This window comes from Myiozetetes cayanensis, unplaced genomic scaffold (genome assembly GCF_022539395.1).
Source record: "Myiozetetes cayanensis isolate MyiCay16 unplaced genomic scaffold, myiCay2020 scf2-11, whole genome shotgun sequence".
NCBI lineage: Eukaryota > Metazoa > Chordata > Aves > Passeriformes > Tyrannidae > Myiozetetes > Myiozetetes cayanensis.
The window spans coordinates 70196335-70217705 of record NW_026087411.1 but is presented as its reverse complement, the minus strand read 5'-3'; the positions used below and the strand labels follow the sequence as shown (position 1 = coordinate 70217705).

Below are 21371 nucleotides of genomic sequence, written 5' to 3'. Positions count from 1 at the left end.
AGAAAATGTTATTTTATTGAACGGAAAGATATATATGTTTCACCTATCACATCTGAACTAATCAGTGTAGGCTTTTAGAAGAAGTCTGTAATTACTCTGAGCATGTCATTAGTTAGATATAAAATGAATGATATTGCTCCGTTTTATTACCTCTAGTGATATAGCCATTTGTATCATAAATTAATTGACCTCATCTTAAATGATCAATTCTGCAAGACAGACTTGATTCATTAATTCTTAAGTGACATTTTTTTCTCCTCCAGTAATTTCCTCTTCATTGTGGGGACTGTTTTTCTGCCTTTTAGTATGGTATTATGAGACGTCATATTACCTGCATATGATATGCACTTTTTATCCTTTTATCTTAACTAAGCAGCATAGACTGATTGCTTATGTAGAAAGAAAAGAAAGAAAGAGAGAGAGAGAAAGAAAGAGAGAGAGAGAAAGAAAGGGAGAAAGAAAGAAAGAAAGAAAGAAAGAAAGAAAGAAAGAAAGAAAGAAAGAAAGAAAGAAAGAAAGAAAGAAAAAGAAAGAAAGAAAGAAAGAAAAAGAAAGAAAGAAGGAAAGAAAGAAAGAAAGAAAGAAAGAAAGAAAGAAAGAAAGAAAGAAAGAAAGAAAGAAAGAAAGAAAGAAAGAAAGAAAGAAAGAAAAAGAAAGAAAGAAAGAAAGAAAGAAAGAGAAAATAATGAAATGCATGCACATAGTGGATAGACATTACTCACTGACATTAGCATCAACAGTCTGAGATGTTGCATGAAATCAATGAGATAGTTATTGGATATTTGGTCTCTCCAGGATATTCAGAGGAACAGATTTGCTGCCTTTAATTTCTGTGGCTTTAATTAATTTTATCTAGTGGTAAAATATACAGAAGGTTCTCTGATCAATATATGAGTGAGGCAGGCGGACTTCAGAGTTTCTTATTCCTCAGTGAATTATTGAAAACATGAGAAATCAGTGGAGAATTTCTAAGTGGGATTTCTAAATATTTTACTGAGGAAGAGAAAATATTTGTCTAGCCAGGAGAGATACAGGAGCCCACTGGAGATAAACAAATCAATACAGCAATAATACAGTGAAGTGTTTCAGTGAATTTTTCAAATGATAGCTAATGAAAGTAAATTATTAGAAAATATTCCACAGTTTTCGGGGGGCTGTATTTCTGTTTCAGTCCATTTAATTAAAGACATTGAGGGGGCTCTTCCTAGAAGGATAAGGAGGCTGGGTTTATTCTCTTATATTTCTCAGTTGCTTCTTTGGCAGTGGGCTTACAAGGTGGCTTGCTTCCTTGGCCCAAAGAAAAGGCAAGTCTTCACTGCAGCTGCATCTGAAGTCCTGCTCCATCCCTTACTGCAGGCATCCCTGAGGCCAGTTTCCTCCTTGTCTTTCCCCTGCAAACAGACAGTGATGGGCCAGCGTGGGCTTCAAACTGCACCAGCCTGCCTCAGGAGCTGTCTGGGAGCTCCTGATACTTCTTTGTGCAACTCCTAGGGTACATGTGGAGACCCCCTGCCTCTTTGCCAGGCCCTGGGGCAAGAGCATACCCTGCAAGCCACAAGCGGAGGGTGGTGGAGTACATTCTGATTCCAAACCTTATTAACACATGGTGTAGACTCACAAATTCCCCTTCTGTCTGCTTGGAAAACAAAGGCAAGCCAGAAAATTTCAGGAGGTCGATTAGAAGATGTTTCCATCACGTGTGCTGACTTGCCAGGTGGGTGGCAAAATGCATACCCATGCCAAGTGCCCAGGATGGTTCAGTGCTCACTGCTGTGTGTTTGCACTGTTTGCAGTGAGTGGTTGCTCAGCTTTGGTGCTGTCTGTGATGGTCACTGAACCTTCCTGTGGAGAGCAGAGAGGGAGATGATGCCCGGTAAAATCCAGAAGCTATTGGAAGTGGGGATGCCCCTCTTTGCCCTGCTTGATGCACTTCTATTTTCCCACCTACCCCACACCTAGGGGGATGTGTGCACTGTGGCAGCGTAGGCATTTGTCTCCACACTTCAGTGCATTTGACAGCCTTTTTGTCCACATATTTGAGGGTGCAACATCATCACTGTGCCCTCAATGCAGGGCTGGACTTGTTTGTAATGTACTGGGAAATTTTCTTCCTTGCATGGGACATCATGGTGGAAATACACCCTTCCTAATGCCACATGTATTGAGCAGCACCAGTAGCCCCTGTGCTTTATCTCACAGGGCACAGTGTTTGTGTGCCCAAGCTAAAAATCTGTGCCTGCCCTGCATTCATAAATTTCAGTGATGACTTAATAGTTGCTACTTCTTGATTGCTACTAAATTGATTATTTAGTTTGATTTAAAGGTTGGGATAAAAAAGAGAGAGAGTGTGTATGTGAGTGTGTGAAGAGCCAGGGGGAAGGCAGGAGGGAATCAAGCAGCAACCTGATTGGAGAACCAAAAGGCCAAGGAGTTAAATGGCCTAATACCCATAGCATATAGTGCGTATGTGTATATATATATTAAAGATATATTACTGAAAACTCAAGAGTGTCACCACTGTTTATATTAAAGGAAAGCTGAGAGTTAAATGAGATGAGTAATCAGATGCCCAACATATGTTGTTTTGAATTGTTTATATGGCCAATAGTTATTAAAATTAATTATCCTTTTAATGCAGTCTTTTCACAATCATAGTCTTCTTTGGGGTTTTTTGTTTTTGTTTTTTTTTTTCTTTGTGCAAAAGATATAGTCATTTCAAAACATGCTAATATGAGCTATTTGTAAAATGCAGAACAAATAATACCAGGATGTATTCTGACATGGTCATAGGCTCAACACGCTGATAAAAAGCACCAAAAGTCTCTGTCAGTGGAGTATTTTGAGAACTAATGTAAATGACAAAAATGGGGGGTTTTTGTGTGTGTAAAATTCTGTCAAAAAAGTGAGGCACTGCAAAATCTGACATCTGTTTATCTGTTTATAGCTATGGCAAGATTACTCATATTAATTCTTGTTTAAAATGCCATATGAAGGAAAGGCATTTGTGCAAACAAGAGTCATATTTGAATTGTAGATCATGTCTTCACCATCTGTGAGAGCTGTTGGTGTTGCAAAATTAATGTGTTAATGAAATCACAATAATTTCTCTGAAGTAATGGATTCTGAAGCCTAGATGACTATTTTTTGAACTTTGGTGTCTAGTGGCTTACAACTGGGAAAACCTTTCACAGCTTAATTAGTTCTGCAGCCTTATTTAAAAAAAAATTGGCTATGCCTCCACCACACCGATAGTAATACAGAAGAGGATTAAATGAAAAGCAGAGAAACAAAACAAAAATGAGCCTGCAGTGCAAACTTTTTGCTGTAGTATTTGAAAAGTTGCTAAACAGGTCCTTGCTTGCCAAGAAGTTTTACTCAAAGTGACTTGTACACAAGAGTGGGCAAACAGCTCAGAAAATAATTCCAGCTTGCTGAAACATCACAAATTGGGACTATTTGAACCTTACACAAATATCCTGATTTTTTCCAACTTTCCCCTTGGAACAAAGGGCAAAGAACAAATGATGCTTTTCGCTTCGTGATGCCGTTTCAAAATATCACACTCTTTCCAAGTTATTATTTGATACCCTGAATAGAATGCTGTATGTTACTGTGTCCTGCATTTTAGCAGAGCTGTTTTGCATTAATTTCCAGCAATTTTCTGAGTCCTTTTCCAGTTATCACACTCCTTGTATAATATGGCATCTCAGATGGCACAGGCGTGCATAGTTTACCACTGAGGAGTAATCACAGCCATACTCATACGGATTTTGCATACTTACATATGCATATTATAACAGTTTATACCAACTGAGGATTCTTCTCTGTGAGATACATAATGCATTGTATAAGGTAGAACTGAGATCATGTGAGCCAGAAAAGGGAGTGGCATTCAGTTCACCAATATGTTGGAGAAAAAATAAAAAGAAGTGCAGTTTTCTCAAATGTAACTTTTTTTCCTGTTAGAAAAATAATGTATTTAATAACTGGAAAATTACTTTTTAAATAATGCTATGGAGAGAAGATTGCTTTTCTTACCTGATTTGATTTTATTACTGTGTTGTAGGTATGTGACTGGTGTAAGCACATAAGACACACAAAAGAGTATCTGGATTTTGGGGACGGGGAAAGAAGGCTTCAGTTCTGCAGTGCAAAATGTCTCAATCAGTACAAAATGGACATTTTCTACAAAGAGACACAGGCCAATCTTCCAGCTGGACTGTGCAGCACATTACATCCTCCAGTCGAAAATAAAGCAGAAGGCACTGGGGTGCAGCTGCTGACTCCAGATTCTTGGAATATACCACTAGCAGATGCTCGGAGAAAAGCCCCATCCCCAGTGTCTGCAGCTGGCCAAATTCAAGGTCCTGGACCATCAGCATCTACCACTGCCTCTCCGTCTGACACTGCCAACTGCTCTGTCACTAAAATCCCTACACCAGTTCCCAAACCTATTCCCATCAGTGAGAATCCAAATATTCCACCAGTTTCTGTCCAGCCACCTGCCAGCATTGTGCCTCCAATTGGTGTCCCACCTCGCAGTCCTCCGATGGTGATGACAAACCGCGGGCCAGTTCCTCTGCCCATATTCATGGAACAGCAAATTATGCAGCAAATCCGTCCACCGTTTATTCGTGGGCCACCTCACCATGCCTCAAATCCTAACAGCCCTCTGTCAAATCCAATGATTCCTGGAATTGGTCCCCCACCAGGTGGTCCCAGAAATATGGGTCCCACTTCTAGCCCCATGCACAGGCCAATGCTCTCCCCCCATATCCATCCTCCCACAACACCTACCATGCCTGGGAATCCTCCTGGCTTGTTGCCGCCTCCCCCTCCTGGAGCTCCTTTGCCCAGTCTTCCCTTTCCCCCTGTCAGCATGATGCCAAATGGTCCTATGCCTATGCCACAGATGATGAACTTTGGATTGCCATCCCTTGCCCCGCTGGTGCCACCCCCAACTCTACTAGTGCCATATCCTGTCATTGTCCCTTTGCCCGTTCCCATCCCCATTCCCATCCCCATCCCTCACATCAATGACTCCAAACCCCCCAATGGCTTCTCCAGCAATGGTGAAAGCTTCATTCCGAGTACCTCCAGCGAGACGCCTGGGGCAAAGCCAGCCAATAGCTCTTCATCTCCTCGAGAGTCAAAGCAAGGATCGTCTAAATCCTCTGACTCATCGCCGAGCTGCTCAGGCCAGTCCCTTAATCAAGCTCAAGTGCTTCAGGAGCACAGTAAAAATGAAGTTGTTGACTTGACTGTCAGACCTAGTAGTCCAGTGAACAGTAAGTTTGGTTTCCCCAGTGTGCTGCAGGGTCCACAGGACGGTGTGATAGACCTAACAGTAGGCCACCGGTCTAGGCTGCACAACGTTATCCACAGGGCTTTACACGCCCAAGTGAAAGTTGAACGTGAACCTAACAGTGTTGTAAATTTGGCTTTTGGTAGCTCAGACAAAAGGAACTGCAGTGACTGCAGGGACAACTGCAGCCCAGTTGACTCAAAAACATTACCGTGCAGTGACGGAGCTCACTGCTGTCCCGTCTCCTTGGCCTCTGGCACGCCGGGACTGGAAGCTGGTGCAGCGGTGTGCAACGTCATTGTGAATGGCACAAAGAGCACAGAGGGTTCCAAGAACCTGGAGCTGCCCCAGGAGCCAAAAAAGCCCCAGCCTCCAGAGGAGCTGGTGGTGAGCGAGCTGGAGTCTGTTAAGGAGAACAACTGTGCATCAAACTGCCTCCTCGAGGGAGACGCTGGCAAGAAGACTGGGGAAGAGCCCCTTGCCGGGGGAGACAAACAGGACCCGAACCTTAACAATCCAGCAGATGAGGACCATGCATATGCTTTGCGGATGCTGCCCAAGACAGGTTGTGTGATCCAGCCTGTGCCAAAACCAGCAGAAAAGACTGCTATTGCACCGTGCATTATCTCAACACCAATACTCAGCACAGGGCCAGAGGATCTGGAGCCACCATTGAAAAGGAGGTGTCTCCGAATTCGAAATCAGAATAAGTAAAGGTTTGTGTGATCACTACTGCCTTCTGTGTGAATAGAACTGAGTATTTTCAGGTATGAGGTCAAACCCGTGTGGGTGTGGCTGTTATGAAACAAAAAGATACAAATTCTAATTTATCAGCACTTTCAGAAAACTATCGGGTTTTGTGTCTTAATATTGTTCTTTGTGTTGTATTGCATCTGTACTTGTCAGTTCTCCATCCATCAGTAGCCTCATTACACTTTTGCTCACAGAACATTTCATGATGATGCTGGCTGTGAAGTTATTGTGCTGTGTATGTCAAAGTGAGTGGTTTTCTGCCTAGAATATGGTTTAGGTCTGGGCCATTAATCTGCTTACTTATTCCAGCTGAGTTACACAGTAACTCAAGCCTTCATGATGATGATTGAAATTGCCCTGCAGCATAGCATAGAGCAGGACAACGCAGCTGCTTCCCGCTAGCTCAGATCCAATGGACTTAACAAATGGTCATCTCCAACCATCTTACTTTGGTCTGCTGCCAGACTGCACCCTGGCTTTCTGCTGGGCTGTCCTCTCTGAACAGCAATCAAGCCCCTCTCCCTGTGCTTGCCTTCCTCATGTATTGGTGCTTAGGGACTGCCTGCTGTTTGGGACCTGCCTGCTGTAGGTTATCACAGGGAAACCTCTGTCATGGGACTTTACTCCCCTACCTCAGGTATCTGCCTTGGGTGCAAGTCTCCCACCTTAGAAAAGCAGCTGAGGTTTCCCCCAACACATCTGGTATGTGTATGTGATTCCTGGTAGGGCTGCAAAGCAAGGCAGAGATATTTTAATATACACCTGATGTTTCAAAGCTGAGAACAAGAAACTGTTAAGGAAATGTCCCTGTCTGACCATCCAGGAGTCACTCCTGCAGTCACTCTCACACCACCTGAGATGGGATTAAAGTCTCTTGGCAGCTGCACAACCTGCACTCACACAGTTAGACCAGGTTTCCTTACTGGCTCGACCCCACGTTTCCCATAACAGAGTCTCAGATATCCGGATCTTTAAAATAATTTAGTCATGGTGCAATTTCTAAATAACAAAATAACAGCTCAAGCTGGGTACTTTTGAGGAGGGACCCAGAACAAAGGAACCTCTGGGCTTTAAACCCTTTACAGTCTAAATTATGCTGGAGAGTTGGGGGGTCATTGGCTCCTGTAGTGTCTCTGATTGTCCAGTCCCTGACTGGGCCTCACATCTTTGTTACACAAAGGGTCGGCAATTCATGGCCTCTTGCCTGGGGCTTGGGCTCCTGACCTCCAGAGCTCACCCTGCAGCTCCCCTGCAGCTGCACACTGAGCTACCTGCACTGAATGTATTCTTTGTCAGCATAATGTAATTGCATTTGTTTAGATTCACAAGCACAGAGAGCTTCTTTCAGGAAACAGGGAAATGGTGGGTGTTGCAAGAAATCTGTTCAGCACTAAAATACTGATGGCTTGCCGGATGTGGCTTGGTGACATGCCAGATTTCATTACAATCCATGAAATATTCTGCAGCCTCCAGTAAATCCCTGTCCCTGGTAGCACAAATGGTGACTGCAGTGGTGTTTGGCGCCTATAGCCATAGACAGCAGCAGCATGCAGTGGAATCTGGGCCACTGCAGTGTCTCCCTGCTCCATCAGTGCAGACTACTTGCACCATCAAAATATATAGTATAGTCAGGACTCCCTTTTTACTTGTTAACACCACATTCCTGGTTGCAGGTGCTGGTTGCAGTGCCAGAAACATTACTTCCCTTGATCACAAACTATTTATTTACTTTCTTCGGTGAAACACAACCATTATTCTTTGCTGTCAGCACATGCTGACACATTTAAATGATATGTTAGTAAGAACAGAGGACATAGTTATAGTTAACATCCTTGGACTCATAACCAATGTATACAATAACTCAGTAGTCAAATGAATATTTAAAATCATTACACATTCCTAGGTCCTACTAGTGGGCATCCCCCTACCCCATACCCTGAGGTATGGGTGGACTAAATGTCCCTCAGCAGTGAGATCTTTATTGCAAACCTCAGTGTTACCTCTGGAGCTTGAAAGATTCTCTTCATAAATGTACACATGCTTCTATCTAGGAGTAGTGATTTGATCTGGTGAGAAGGCCACTGTTTGGCTCTATCCTTCTTTAGAATTTTAGGAGAGCCATGATTAACTCTTTCTTTCCCATCTTATTCAACCTCCTCATAGCTGTTTCAAGCCAGTTCTAGGACACTTGCACATTTATGTGCTTAGGCTGTAGTCAAAACAGGCTGATTCTTAGCATCTATTTCTGCTTGCCTGGACCATCCAGACTGCAGCAATGCCATTTTGACGAGGTCCCAGTCCCAGGAGGAGTTTAGTGTTATTCAGAGCCAGAGCTTAAAACCTCAGAGACAGTTCTGGCTTCACCGAGTTATGTATTTTTGCCTGTTGACGTGATTATACATGGCATCACTTCACAGATAGCATTTGACAGAGAAAGTGGGGAAACTGAACAAGCTGCATTGGAAAGACAAGAAGGATGCTTTATCACTCAGTTACTGTCCTCAGCTCTTTGTATTCTCTACATGTCAATAAGTACCACTGTGGTTATCCTCAGGAATAACCATTTTCCCATTCACCGAGAGTTTTGCATATTCCTTTGTCTCAGTGCGAGGGTTGTTTTACAGAAAAGTTTTCAGGTTGCCAGGCAAGATTCATCTGACCCCATATAGACATCTGGAACAAAGACACAGCTGAGCTAATTGTCTAAACTCTCTTTAAAATCAACCTAGAGAAGCAGGCACTTCAAGAGACAGCTGAGCTCATCCTGAAGTCACCAACTAAGACAGCTCAGACAAACTGTGCCCTAGGAGTGCCTATTTCTCCCTGCTGTGAAGGAAACTTAGGGTGACTGGCACAGACACAGATGTCCCCATAGACACTGAGAGTTAAAAAGCCCAGCCTAGGCGTCTGCCGTACCTCTGGGGTTTGTGCAATAGCAGAGCATGGCCTGGTGATGTCTATTAGTTAGTCTGTGTTTGCCAGCTCCTTCCTCCAGTAAAAGAAAAGAAGTAGCCTCTAAGCAGAAGAGATGTGAGACCAGGTCCTTATGTGCTTCAGGGGAAAGAGGATACCCCAAATACTCTGTAGAAATAAACAGCAGGGTCACCATCTCATTCCAGTGGGTACCACAGTGAAATGTGGGTCAGTTTTGAGCCTCTCAAGCACGCACAAGTGATTTATGCAGTTCTGATGACTGATTTGAGGTGAGGACTCTGTGGTTTCATGCAGAGCCCTCCTTTCACTGTTGCTGGTCATAGCCAGTCTGGAGGAGGAAAGGGGCTGCTTAGATTTCCTCCCTCCCTGCCTGTTAAAACTGCACAGGACTCAGACCTGTCTGTGTCTATACAGAGGGGGCAAGCAGAGGGAGGAGAAATTGGTGCAGCCTCTTGCACCACAGCCCTGACCTCTGCTGTGCCCATGGGTTAGTTCCTCCTGCCCAGGCCTGGGGAAGAACAGCGGTAAAACCCTGCTCCTTGGGCTGTCCTGATGTGGGGGCGATCCCTCAAGAGAGACTCACAACCTCATAGAAACTCTGATAAAATACGAGGAGGGCAGAAACTGCACCAATAATTGTGTTGGCTTGGACCCTTGGAGGTTTGTATTTGTTACACTGGCCACACCAACCTGGGAGAAAAAAAGTCCAGCAAGTTGTCTTTTTCTCTCTTGCCTCTCCCCTACCCTAACTGGAAAATCTGAACATATTGCCCTAATGTGCAACTTTTCCTGGATTTTATTTCCCATCAAACTGTATGACAAGAAGGAAAATAGCCAAATATTTTTATGCTAGAATTCTGGACAGACAGATTGAATTCATATAATAGCAACATGGACTCTCTAAAAAGGAATCCAAGCGTGACCTTTTTGGGCAAGTTGACAAACTCTGGATTATTTCATGTACCAATTACTTGATTATTAGAAGTGCTAATCAACAACATAATCCTTGATGTTAAAGTTTAGTCTCTCCATCAGGATGTGGACTGTCAAGCTGTTCTGTCTTGATGCAATTTGAAGAACTAGCAAAAGATGTTTTGGTGCCAAAGTCCCACTATGATAAAGGAATGAAGCTAGGGAGAATATTCTGTTGAGTGTTATTTTTTCAAGTTTGAGCTATGTGAGTTTATAAAATTAGCAGTGTTAGTGTTGCCTGCTAGGTGCTTTATGTCCTGGTGGGATCAGTTTTAACCCTCCAGCTTTGATGTTGAGCAAATAAAGACAAACACTGACATCTGCTCGTATTTGACGTGATAGTTATGATAAACTGGATTAGAAAATTAAGTGGCACATGCTAAACTCACAACTAGCTTCTATGTATGTGTATGCATGGTGGCTAATCCTACTTTGGGGACAGAGGGGTAAGAAAAGGAAGGAACTTCTCTGATTGTGTCAGCAGAACTTCTTCCAGAAGTAATGGAAATAGTAGCCACCTACATAGCCAACCTGTATGTCCTGGGGTCAGCATCTGCCAAGTTATAGGCCAAACCTTCATCTGTCTAGTCCATGCATCGTAGTCGTAAAAATATACAGCATGCAGAACCACTGCAGTTCAGAGCAGAGGTAATCTATATCCCACTGTGAGCTCCTCTGCCCATAATGGTCCAGCACAAGATTTCCTGCTATGGTCAGGATCCCTGAGACAAGGGGCATAGCTATTAACCTCTTTTTCTGCCCTAAGAGACTTTATCTCTCCCCTGTGACTGTATCCATCTAGCAACATCTTACCCTACCCTGCTTGCTATGAACAGGACAGAATTTGACCTTAAAGGTATACTTGAAAACAGATTTTGTATATTTAAACACATTTCCATGCTGCTCATCTTTATTGACACAGTATTATGGGCCAGAGCTTTAGCTAATTTTAACGGAATATGGTTCCACTGATGCTAAACTAATCTAAATCAACAGAGTAATTGGACTTATACACATAACACCTACTCTTCTGCTTCAGAAGTTTTCCTTCACCTGGCATCTTATGAGCCTACAGAAATTTTCCATTTATCCCAAGGGGGAGAGGAGAGACTGCTAACACCACAAAGTCTTAAACACATTTGCTGGGAATTGAAGCTTTGCCTTTGAGAGCTGCCTGATTCTAGCAGTGTGATCTTATGTTTCAAAACTGCCTGTGCACCTTCTCAGATACACTAAATCAGAAAAAGGATTTCCCGAGGGGGGGAAGAAAAAAAAGGAAAAAAAAAAAAGATTCTCAAAATGGTGAAGTATAAAATGACACACTTCCAGTGTAGCTTTCAGCTCCCACATCTTGCTGCCGGGGTGTGGGAGTGCTAACTTCCGTCTCAGTGGCAGTAAATAGCAGGCTCGTGGTACACTGCCATAGATCACTGCACACTCTTTGAATCAAAGGAGCAAGTACTGATTTCTGATGGGCTCCTCCTGCTTTTCTATAAAACCTCCTAGGGCATGTGTTTCAAATATGAAATCTGATTTTTTGACCCCAATTTAGAAAATAACTACACCTGGTCTTATCTGTAAAGGTAATGAGCATGCAGGGCTGTTTGCAAAGAAAACACCTGGCCAGAACTTCAGACAGCAAAAATGGTTATAGCTCAATTAACAGACCCACAGAAATCTGCAGAACCTGTGACTCCTGGAGACTGTAGCCTACCTGACAACTCCCAGGACCTGAGACCCCTGACTTCAGAGATCATTTTGGTGCTAACTTGCTGTGATTAGTTTTAATTGTCTCATGAAATTAAAATTATTTGAACTGAACTAAGCATCTAATCCATGCCATTCAGTAAGCTGGTACAACCCACATTCATTTGAAACAATGAGTTACTCATAATTCTTTGCCAGACTTTAAAGACCGATCAGGCACTTTCATACATATAAGGTCTAATGCTCCTCTTGTTTAAGTCGGTTCAAGGCAGATTTAGATGTATTCAAAAATGTTAACTGTGAAGCAGCCATATGGGGAGACTCTAGCTCCCCCATTAGCCTGTTCTTTTGCCATCTAGCTACTGAAGTCAGTGGCCCAGGGAAAGTTTATGGTGGGGAAAAAAACACAACTCATAATTAAATACAGAGTCCCCAGCAACGAAGACCATAGTAAAACAGACAGACACTCTTGTAAAAACATCATCTAGACAACAATTGCTTTTACGTGCAGAGGCCAAGATGCTGGACAGAATGTGTCTGATTGCCACTGAAATCTGATAAGGAGCTAAGCACCTCACAGCCTTTGTGAAGCTTGACCCTGAAACATCATGGCCAACTTCAGTGCAGAGCAATGAGCTCTGAACAACTGTGGGAAGCTTATAAAGTATTTCTCAGTATTGTGAGCAATGCCTGAAAGTGGGAGAGAAAGGAACAAAACACTTTTGAGGACTGTAGTTGTGAAAAAGTTGGACATACTCAAGCAATGAGCCATAGATTTTAAGATAAAATTAAATTCTTGTTAAAAAAAACCAAACCAAACCAAACAAAACAGTGGAAGATTGAAGCAAAGCAGAAGTGAAATTCTTTGAGCAAGAAGTCAGGAAGAAATCAGATGATGGCAAGCAAGCCTTTCTGAAGCAATTTTTGTTTCCAGATTACCTGCTGAGTCTCTCCTGAATCTTTTATAGGTCCCATAGAGTAAAACAGGCAAGTTAAGCATGTGCCTTGGTGCCCTCATCAGTCAAGGCCTCATGGCTGAGACCTGCTAATCATGACCTTATTTATATTATTTAGATAATGAGCTGCATTGCACTCCCAAGACCGGAGGTTGTGTTTGGAAGCGTGTGATCATCTCCTGAGAGCCGTGAATCAAAGTAACCTCTAACATTTTGCAGAACCCTCAACTATTTAATGTTTGCTTCTACCATGAAAATTACAGCTGATTAAATATCTGGGCTTGATCCTGTTCAGTACTGTGCACACTCAGTGTTCAGTGCCTTTAATGCAAGCTGAAGGCCCTCGGAACATTACAGATTGAGGTCCTGCCTCCAACTCCTTTGCATGGCTTTACTTCCCCAGACACAACTTTGGCATTTGGAAAGAATGGTATTCCTGTACAACATGTGTCTCAGTTTGTAATGATATCCGCCCTGCAGCTGGCTTGCTTTTCCAAGTGTTTCTGAAACATTGCTGCCTTAAATTCAAGCCAACCTTAAATAACTAATTTTCTAGAGGCAAAGAGGCTGGACTGCGTTTGCTGAGAGGAGACCCATGCTCTCTGCTGCACTCCATCTTCCAGTCCCTCATAGTTTTGGACTCTCATGATGTGTAATGTAATCAGCTTCCATGGAGGGGCACATTAAAACAAAAATACATTAAAAAATAGGAGGTTTAGGGGTTGGGTAGTGTTGAGTGAAATATCTATGGAGTTCCAACCTCTCTGGAAAGATCTGCATCCCATCATCAGGCGACTGATATTGAAACCTATGGTTAGAGCACTTTTCAGCTATTTATTTGGAGCCCACATGGTTAAATGTAAAACTTTGTGTTGCCTGCTCAGGCTCCAAATATTTATAAGGTTTCTTGAACCACTTATGCTGCCACTTCTAAGTTGTGTCTCCAAGAGGAGGAGAAAAAGAACCCTTTCCCACAGGAATTCTCCAACAGAGAGAAGCTTGATCATGATGAGAAAAGAGAAGATATGAGACGAAGTCACTGAAAATTTGAATTCTGACCCTAAATTTCACAGATCAATTAAAAGATCAATTCAGTTTTATTTGAAGCAGTTTACCAATTATTGCTGAAATGTTCTTCTTGGTGGTAAAAAATATAGTTCCTATTTTCTTGAGGTGGGAAATAGAGAAAATCCAAAGCAATGGCTGAGTTCAATGGCAGGTCTTTCAGTATCAAGCAGTGCTGGTGATAAGGGGGATTCCCTAAGGTGCCCAGCACTGCATTGAGGTCTGTCAGGTCTCAACCCACCTGCTCCCTATGTATTCTGGGGAGGAGGGGTTTCCTCTTCCTTTCCCCACAGTATAATCTACATGACATTTTGGCCACCTGAGCACGCCCCCTTGCCTTCAGATGAGTCTGTGTCTGCTCGTGCTCAGACTTGAAAGGAATCAGGATGGGGGCTGTGAAAACCAGGGAGAAACGCCATCGAGATGGTGCCAGACATTCAGTCCTGGATGGTTATGGATGGAGGGGTTGTTAATGGGAAAATGGGAAAATATTAATTGCTTCCTGATATGGGATGCTGAAATCTGCAAATGCTGATTGTGGGAAAAAAAAAAAAAAAAAAGAAAAAAAAGTATAGTTACTATTGTTGTTGTAATTCTTATAATTTTGTGACCCACAATAGCATTTTAGGTTAAAAAACCAGGCCCAAGCGTGGCTCAGGTGAGGGGGAGGACTCTCACAGGGAGGTATGGGCTGTGGCTCAGCAAGACACCCACCCTCACCATCCTCCATACCACTACCAAGAGTTAATCTGCCTTTTTCTGGCTAGTTAACTGGTTTTACTGGAGAGATCATCTTGAATAAGAAAATTGAGAAGCACCTTAGAATAGCCAAAAGCCTAGGTGTTTGGGTGCACAGGAGGCTGCTGAAATTCAAGCTGAAGCTTATATTCTGATTCAGACAAAATTGGAGGCTTAAAAAAGGGTTATCACATCACAGGGGATGCCTGTTTTCAGGAAAGGAGAGTAGAAACTCTCTGGATTTGGTTTGCCTTCTGTTTCAGCTTTTATGTTTTGGGGTTGGGTTGTTTGTATTTGTTTTTGTTTGGTTTTGTTTGTTGTTGGGGGTTTTGTTTGCTTGTTTGTTTTTCGGGGTTCTATTTTCTTTTGGCTTGGGTTTAGGTGGGGTTTTTTTGTTGTTGATTTGGGGTGGGTTTTTTTGCTAAAAGATCATTGCAAAGTTTCAGCTCCATCTGAGCTTAGAATAGGAAAATTTGTTGTAAATTTGCCTTGGTTTTTTTCAGAGGAAAATCATATTCTGCCACATCTGCACATCAGTGGGGCAAACCAAACTAGTTACCAGGCTGCCAAACACACTCATTCTGCCTTGTTGTTGTGCAGATATACCCAATTATCCTAGTGCAAATCAGGACTGGCCCTGGCAAACTCTGGGGGCCACTGTAGTGGTCTGCTATGGGGTACACTTCTAATGTAGAGATTAGAAATCCAGAACCATGGTGGAATTTTCCACTTTGCATGATCCATGTACTTATCTCAAAATGCCCCAAAATATAAATGGGAGACCTTCTGTCAGTAAAAGCCTGGAGAAAGATGGTGCCATGAGACTGGGCAGGAGGATATGGTTGACATTGGTTTTGCCTTTAGGTCATATTGAAAGTGAAGGAGATTTTCATAAACTCACTGAGCAATTGTTCTACAAGAGGTTAAACCATGAGAAACTTCCTTGAAATAGCAAAAAATTTTATGAAGAGACTATTTAGAGGGAAAGGAAAGATGACAACAGCAGGAAAACCAGACAGCAATACTAATGCTAGAATTTGAGTAATAGCCCAAATTCTCATCTTAGCCTACCAAGACTGGTCTCCTCTGCCTTCCTCCAAAGATGGTGGAAATAGAGGCTCTTACCAGATATGTTTCAGAGCACTGAACACAATGCCTGCTCTGGAGCACCCCTGGCTGTGGAAAGGAGAACAAAGACACTGGTCCTCTCCTGTTAAAATTCCTGAACTTCTACCCTGTAACGCAAAGAGAGGAAAGGAGAAAGCAGAGTGATTCAGCGTTGATCTGCTTTCCCAAAAACCTTGGAAGTGATGGGAACATGAGGAAGTGGAAATTTAAAATGCTGTGGTATGGGCTCCTGTTGGCAGCTGTTCTGCTCAGGACAATCCAAATCTGAAGGGGAGAGGAGGTTCCATGTCCCTTGGGACTATGCAGAGCAAGTGGTATGGTGAAGCTGTGTTGCTGCTTTCTGGTACAGGGAAGATTTACAGCAACCCAGGCCATTCTCCTCAAGTATATGGCTGGTCTCTGCTGAATTTAGAGATTTCTGTTTCCACTAGTTATGAAGAAGAGCTGCATGCTTACCAAGGCCTAGACTGTACTCCTGTTTTGTCTTTATGGAAATGTATAATGGAGGAAAGAGATTCCTTTTCCCTTTGCCTTATGCTCCTTTTCCCTATGCCTTATACCACAGAGCCTGGGGCTGGAACAAAGCAGTCAAGAGTAGACTCTGCTGTTAGATACCTGGGTTTTGAATGATGGTCACAGTTTTTTGAAAGAGGCAGAGAAGGCTTCATTTCTATCTTGCTTCTATCTTGTTTCTCTTCAGTGACCTGGCTGTCGTAAATCCAGAAGCACGGACCCCACATTTCCTTGGTGACTCTCAGAGTCTCTTTCACAGTCATGATTGCTTTGGTCCATCTTTTTGAGAGATGATTTTCCCTTGGCCCATGCAAGAGCATGAAGGAGAGCTTGGAACTGTATTTCCACCATTTCCTTGCTACATGAAAAGGTCATGGTGACATGCATCACTGTTCCTGACTTCACCAGCTAGTTTTAGGGTTCAATTTGACATACATTGAATAAGTTTAGTGAGAGACAGTCCTAACTGTACCAGCAAAGCGTGGAATGTAGATGTAAACTGGTGAGATTTCCCCAAAAGCTTTTCTAGGAACTGATGCAGTAAAGCAGGAGTCGGCATACAACAGACCTTTTGCTTTCCAGTTCATCTTTCTCCCTCAAGGTCCTTCCCTGACTACAAGGCAACTGTATGTGATTGTAGACATGGTGGATCCCCACAACAATTCAGTCATAGAGCTGGGGGTGTCCTTACTACTTCTTCTACCTAGGCATAAAAGGACAGCAAATCCCAGGGCTATTCCCCAGTGCATCTCTTAAAGTCACAATGTCTGCTCAGTTTACATCTCATGTTTCAGTAGATGGGAGAGCCTGAGTGTAATGGCTGACCCAAAGTTGAGGATTCTTAGCGTACAAGTTCAGAGCACAAGGAAATCACCACCTTTGAAATCAAGAGTTGGTACATAAGGACTCTGCTTCTTTTTCCGTTCATACTAAAGGTCTCCCCTGACTTTTGCAATGTGGCATCCCTTCAGTCAGCTCATGGAAAGATAAATCACAGTATTCAAAGGGGAAGGTTTTAATGCAGAAGCTTGAACTGCTTTAAGAGTTGCTAAAAAATAAATAAATAAAATATGTTGAGAACTGTTACAAGTAACAGATGATCCCAGAGTGTTTCCAGGGCTGAGCTTGCTCCCATGCTGACTTTAGCTGCACTCTTGTGGTTTATCTTCAGCGCAGTTTCCCTGAGAAAATAATTGCAGTGCCTTTACTCTAGAGCCATGCATGTCCCAGATGAACTAGGCCTCTTTTAGCACATCAGCATTCATTGTCTGGGTGAATTAAGTGCTGTGCTAAATTATGGAAACTGCCATGCCAGTCCACATCAACAGTTGCCTCAGCCTTTCCCACCCAGTCTCTAATTTTTCCTGAACAATAAGATGTGAATCTGGAGACAGAAATGTTCAATGGAGCGTAGAATGAGGGAGAACCAAGCGTGGAAAAAACTCTGTCTGTGTGTGTGGGTGCGTGCATGTGTCCAAAGCCATGTCAATGACTTGGCCCCCCTGAGGGGCAGGACATGACTGGGGAGGATGCTATGTAAAAGCAGCTATTTCTGGTGCCCATCACTTCCAGCAGGAGCATGCTGCAATGCTTGGCACCTGGGGCAGTGACAGGAGCAGACACATAGGGATCAGCGCTTGGGTGTGAGGGAGAGGAAGAAGGACATTCCCCTGCAGCTGAGCCCCCCAGCTCCTCCGCATGGAGGGCGAGTGAAGCAAGGAGCACTTCTAGCACTTGGCTGTACCAAGCAGGGCCAAGCTTCCCACCACAGCAGTCCCAGGGGTGCACAGGACAAAGGGCTGCAGGTCTGCAGCAGCACCTGGAAAGAGCTGGCTAGCTGCAGAACAGGAGCAGGGACGCTTGTGGGGAGGCTTTGCCTTAGCTGCCAAACTGACCTGCCATGCTCTAATTCTATGTTGCTCTGAGCAAGGATTTAAATCCTCATGTGTCAGGGCATCAAGAAAAGAGGAAGCTCTGTGTGGGTGCAGCCTGTGTCACAGCTGCTGATTGCTCAGCCACTGAGGGCACCAGTGCGGTTCTCAGCTATTTCAGGGAAGAACTGCATCACTATCTGAGCCCTCATAGATGAACCTTCAAGTTACCTGCTTGAGCTGGGTCATCATTCAGTTAAGTTATTCTCTTTCTCCCCTGCACTAACAGTAGACCATAAATGAGCCTTCCTGCTTACTGTCTCCATCATCTTTTTCATGCTGCCTCATGGGTTGGAACTACAGCCTCCCTCTGACTTCTCTGTGGGCTTTCTACCCAGGATCAGCCCAGCCCTTCTTGGTTTTGGAAAGCAAGAAAAACCCAGTATGCTCACCTCAGCACAACTCACATAAGCTCAACTCCTTGGCTTTAACCTGATGAAAATTCTTCTTTTGTGGCTGATGCAATTTTTCTGTCTGACCAGCCATATTCGATGTGTGTTGAAGGCAGGTTCAGCTGGGGTGAAGAGCATATGTTGCTCTCCTAAAAAATAATTTGGTTTTTTTGGGAGATATAAATAGCTGACTTCATTGTGCTGGTCATCCACACTAGTGTTGGCACGAGGCGCATGACATCAAACTCTGAAGCAGTGATAACTAGTGCATTCTCATTTCTTTATAGAACTTTGCATGCTATGCCTGATATGGATTTTTATTCTGTCACTTGATCACTACAAAGATGCATTCATCAAATGCAATTACTGCCATATGAGCCAGTCAACAGGGAAGGTTCTTCTCATCAGTCTGCACGCTGCTGTTACAGCGACTCTATCTACAGTAGGGGAAAACAAACAGAACTTACACAAATAGATGACTTCTCCGGGCAGAAAGCATCAAGAACCACTGAACTCCTTTATGCTCTCCCTCCCAAATCACTTACTGGTGCTATGCCATGCCATTTGAGACTGGTTAGTGAGGGGTGGAAATTTGTTTCTGTCGATTATGGAAAGAGAGGAGCAGGCAAAGTACCTGAAATGCAAAATGAGGCTTCATACGGACATTACAGGTTTTATTTTCTCTGCTTCCCTTGTTACATTATATTTCAAGCCAAAGAAGTAACAGAAAGCAGTTGTGTACTTTATGGGGAGTTCTTAGTAGGTGGATACATCCCAATTCTCAGTCTAGTTCTTGTTCACAGCTCTCTGTACACACAAAGAGGCTCATCTTGCTGGGCACATTGCCTGTAAGTGCAAATGTTACTCCTTAACGTAGATGTAGTGGTCTCCATGCCCTGGCAGTTTATGCTGGTCAACATGTTCAGTGTGCCTTCCAGTCTCTGCTTTGAGAAGAGTGGAGGTTTGGCAATGGGATAGAAGCACAGTGTTGAGAGGGATTGTGAAGGGGAGACTGTGGAGCAGACTGGGAAGAAAAATGTGCCCCAGTACCAAAATTAAGGCTGATAAATACTTCAGAGTTTCAGTCTAAATCTATAGGGGACAGCAGATCCCATCCAAGGAGGCAGAGTCCAAAACTCACTGTGTAGGGAGAAATAACAGTCCCTGCCAGGTAGCCTACACGGTCAACTGGCAAGGGAAGCAGAAGCACACAAGGCAATGATGTAACTCCCAGTAGCTCCCAGGCATCAGGAGCTTATAACCACCTGGGTGTCATTAGTTGCATTAAATTGATGAGGTGATTTGGGTTTTCAAGAACGTGATTCCAAAGACTCTTGCGATCCTGCCCTTCACCACTGGCAAAGCTTGCCTTATTTTAGGGGAGATATCTTGCAGCTTTCTGAAGGCCTCACATTATTAAAGCTGTGTTTACTACATTACTGTTCATCCAATTAAAGAACTGGTGGGTTTCAGAAGGGGTTTGCCTGAATTGGTCCTATGGAAATAATCTATTTTGTGCCCTAAAAAAATGAGAGAAGAAAACAGAAGCAGTTAGAACCCCGTGTCAAATAACAGGAGAGAAATGGACCTGGAAATGAGGACCAGGATACAAAAAAGGAACAACTGGAAGGTTAAATCCTCTCCCTAATCCTATAATCTGCTCTAGCAGGATCTGGAGGGTTTTGTTGTCATCTCATATATGGTCCACAGAAATATACGTGTTCAACACTGAAAATACCAGATCTTGGCAATTCTGTTTATCATGCTAGGCAGTGCTAGTCACCATGCTCTGCTGGTTGTGACTTCCTGGTGCTGTAGCTGTTATGGTGGTGGTACAAGTTGCAGATCACCCCAAGGGAAGACTGAGGAGGTTGTGGGATACTACAGCCTACCTCACTCATAGCAGCTTGTTTTGCTGTGCTGAGCATACGCCTCTCCTTTATAGGACTATGGATCTGGGGAAAGTCTGAGAGAGGCATCTTCAGTTTGCATGCACAGCATAGATAGTACCTACATATTTAATTCTGTTAGCGGGAGATAAGTATTTACACCACAGTGGAGCTGTCTCTGGGTACTGTCTCAGTTTCCTCATGAGACCAGTCAGCCCTGTGGAGCCACACACCAGCCCAGGCAAGTGGGGTGTGTCTGGGGAGCCCTGGCACATCCCCTGTCCTATCCCCATCCCAGGTGCTGTGGGATCCTCATTCAATTGCTTCCCCTTCTCTGACTCCAGTTTCCCATCTGTGCTGTGAAGAGAGCAGTACATCGCAGCTCTGTAAAGCTTCTTCCTCAGCCTGGCTGCCCCTCCAGTGTGAGGCTTTGTGGGATGTGAGCTCAGGCAGTGCCCAGCCTGCCCGCAACGAGTCTCCTGCCACTTGCCCTGACCTCCTCTGCTTGTCTGCTTTGCAGGAGCGCTTGCTGACAGGGTACCTTGCATGGAGAAAGGGAGCAGAGCAAACCACGTCACTCCACCGAATGACACCAGCTGGTCCGCTCACCACCCCCTCTGGCTAAAAGTCCAGCAAAGAAAGCAGCTTCCTGTCATGAAGCCCCGAGGAGGAAGCCTCGGTCCCACGGGTGCCTTTGACCCAGAAGACAGCACATCATGGACCCACACAGTGTGCTCAGCATTCCTGCGACCATCCCCTCTTCTCCTCTTGGAACGCTTTTTCCTCTTGGTTTCTTGCTGGGGGGGATTTTTCACCTGGATTTCAAAAACCACACGGACCAACATAGGTACTTTTCCCTCACTGACTTCGAAGTTCAGATATTTGAGACTGGACAATGATATGGATTTTTTTTTCTTTTATTTTTTTTTCCTTTGAAAAACTGCTGTGGTTTTGCTGCTACACTAAGAATCGTGATTTGCATTGTATGGTTTTGGACCTATTCAAGTTTTGATGGGGGAAAGGGGTAATACTGGAGTAGCAACACTTCAGAGTCATCTCTGTCCTACCCATGATGCACTTTTAAATGA

General features: G+C 43.8%; 1 protein-coding gene across 1 annotated transcript in view; it reads left to right on the top strand.

Annotated features, from left to right (window-relative positions):
* The window catches only part of SOBP (sine oculis binding protein homolog), a 115070-nt gene extending 94142 nt beyond the window's left edge, over window positions 1–20928 (top strand). The window contains 2 exon segments of the mRNA XM_050316347.1: window positions 4067–6072; window positions 20804–20928. Of these exon segments, the coding sequence (XP_050172304.1) occupies window positions 4067–6019 (1953 nt within the window). The 3' untranslated portion in view covers window positions 6020–6072; window positions 20804–20928.
* Window positions 20929–21371: the final 443 nt, after the last annotated feature.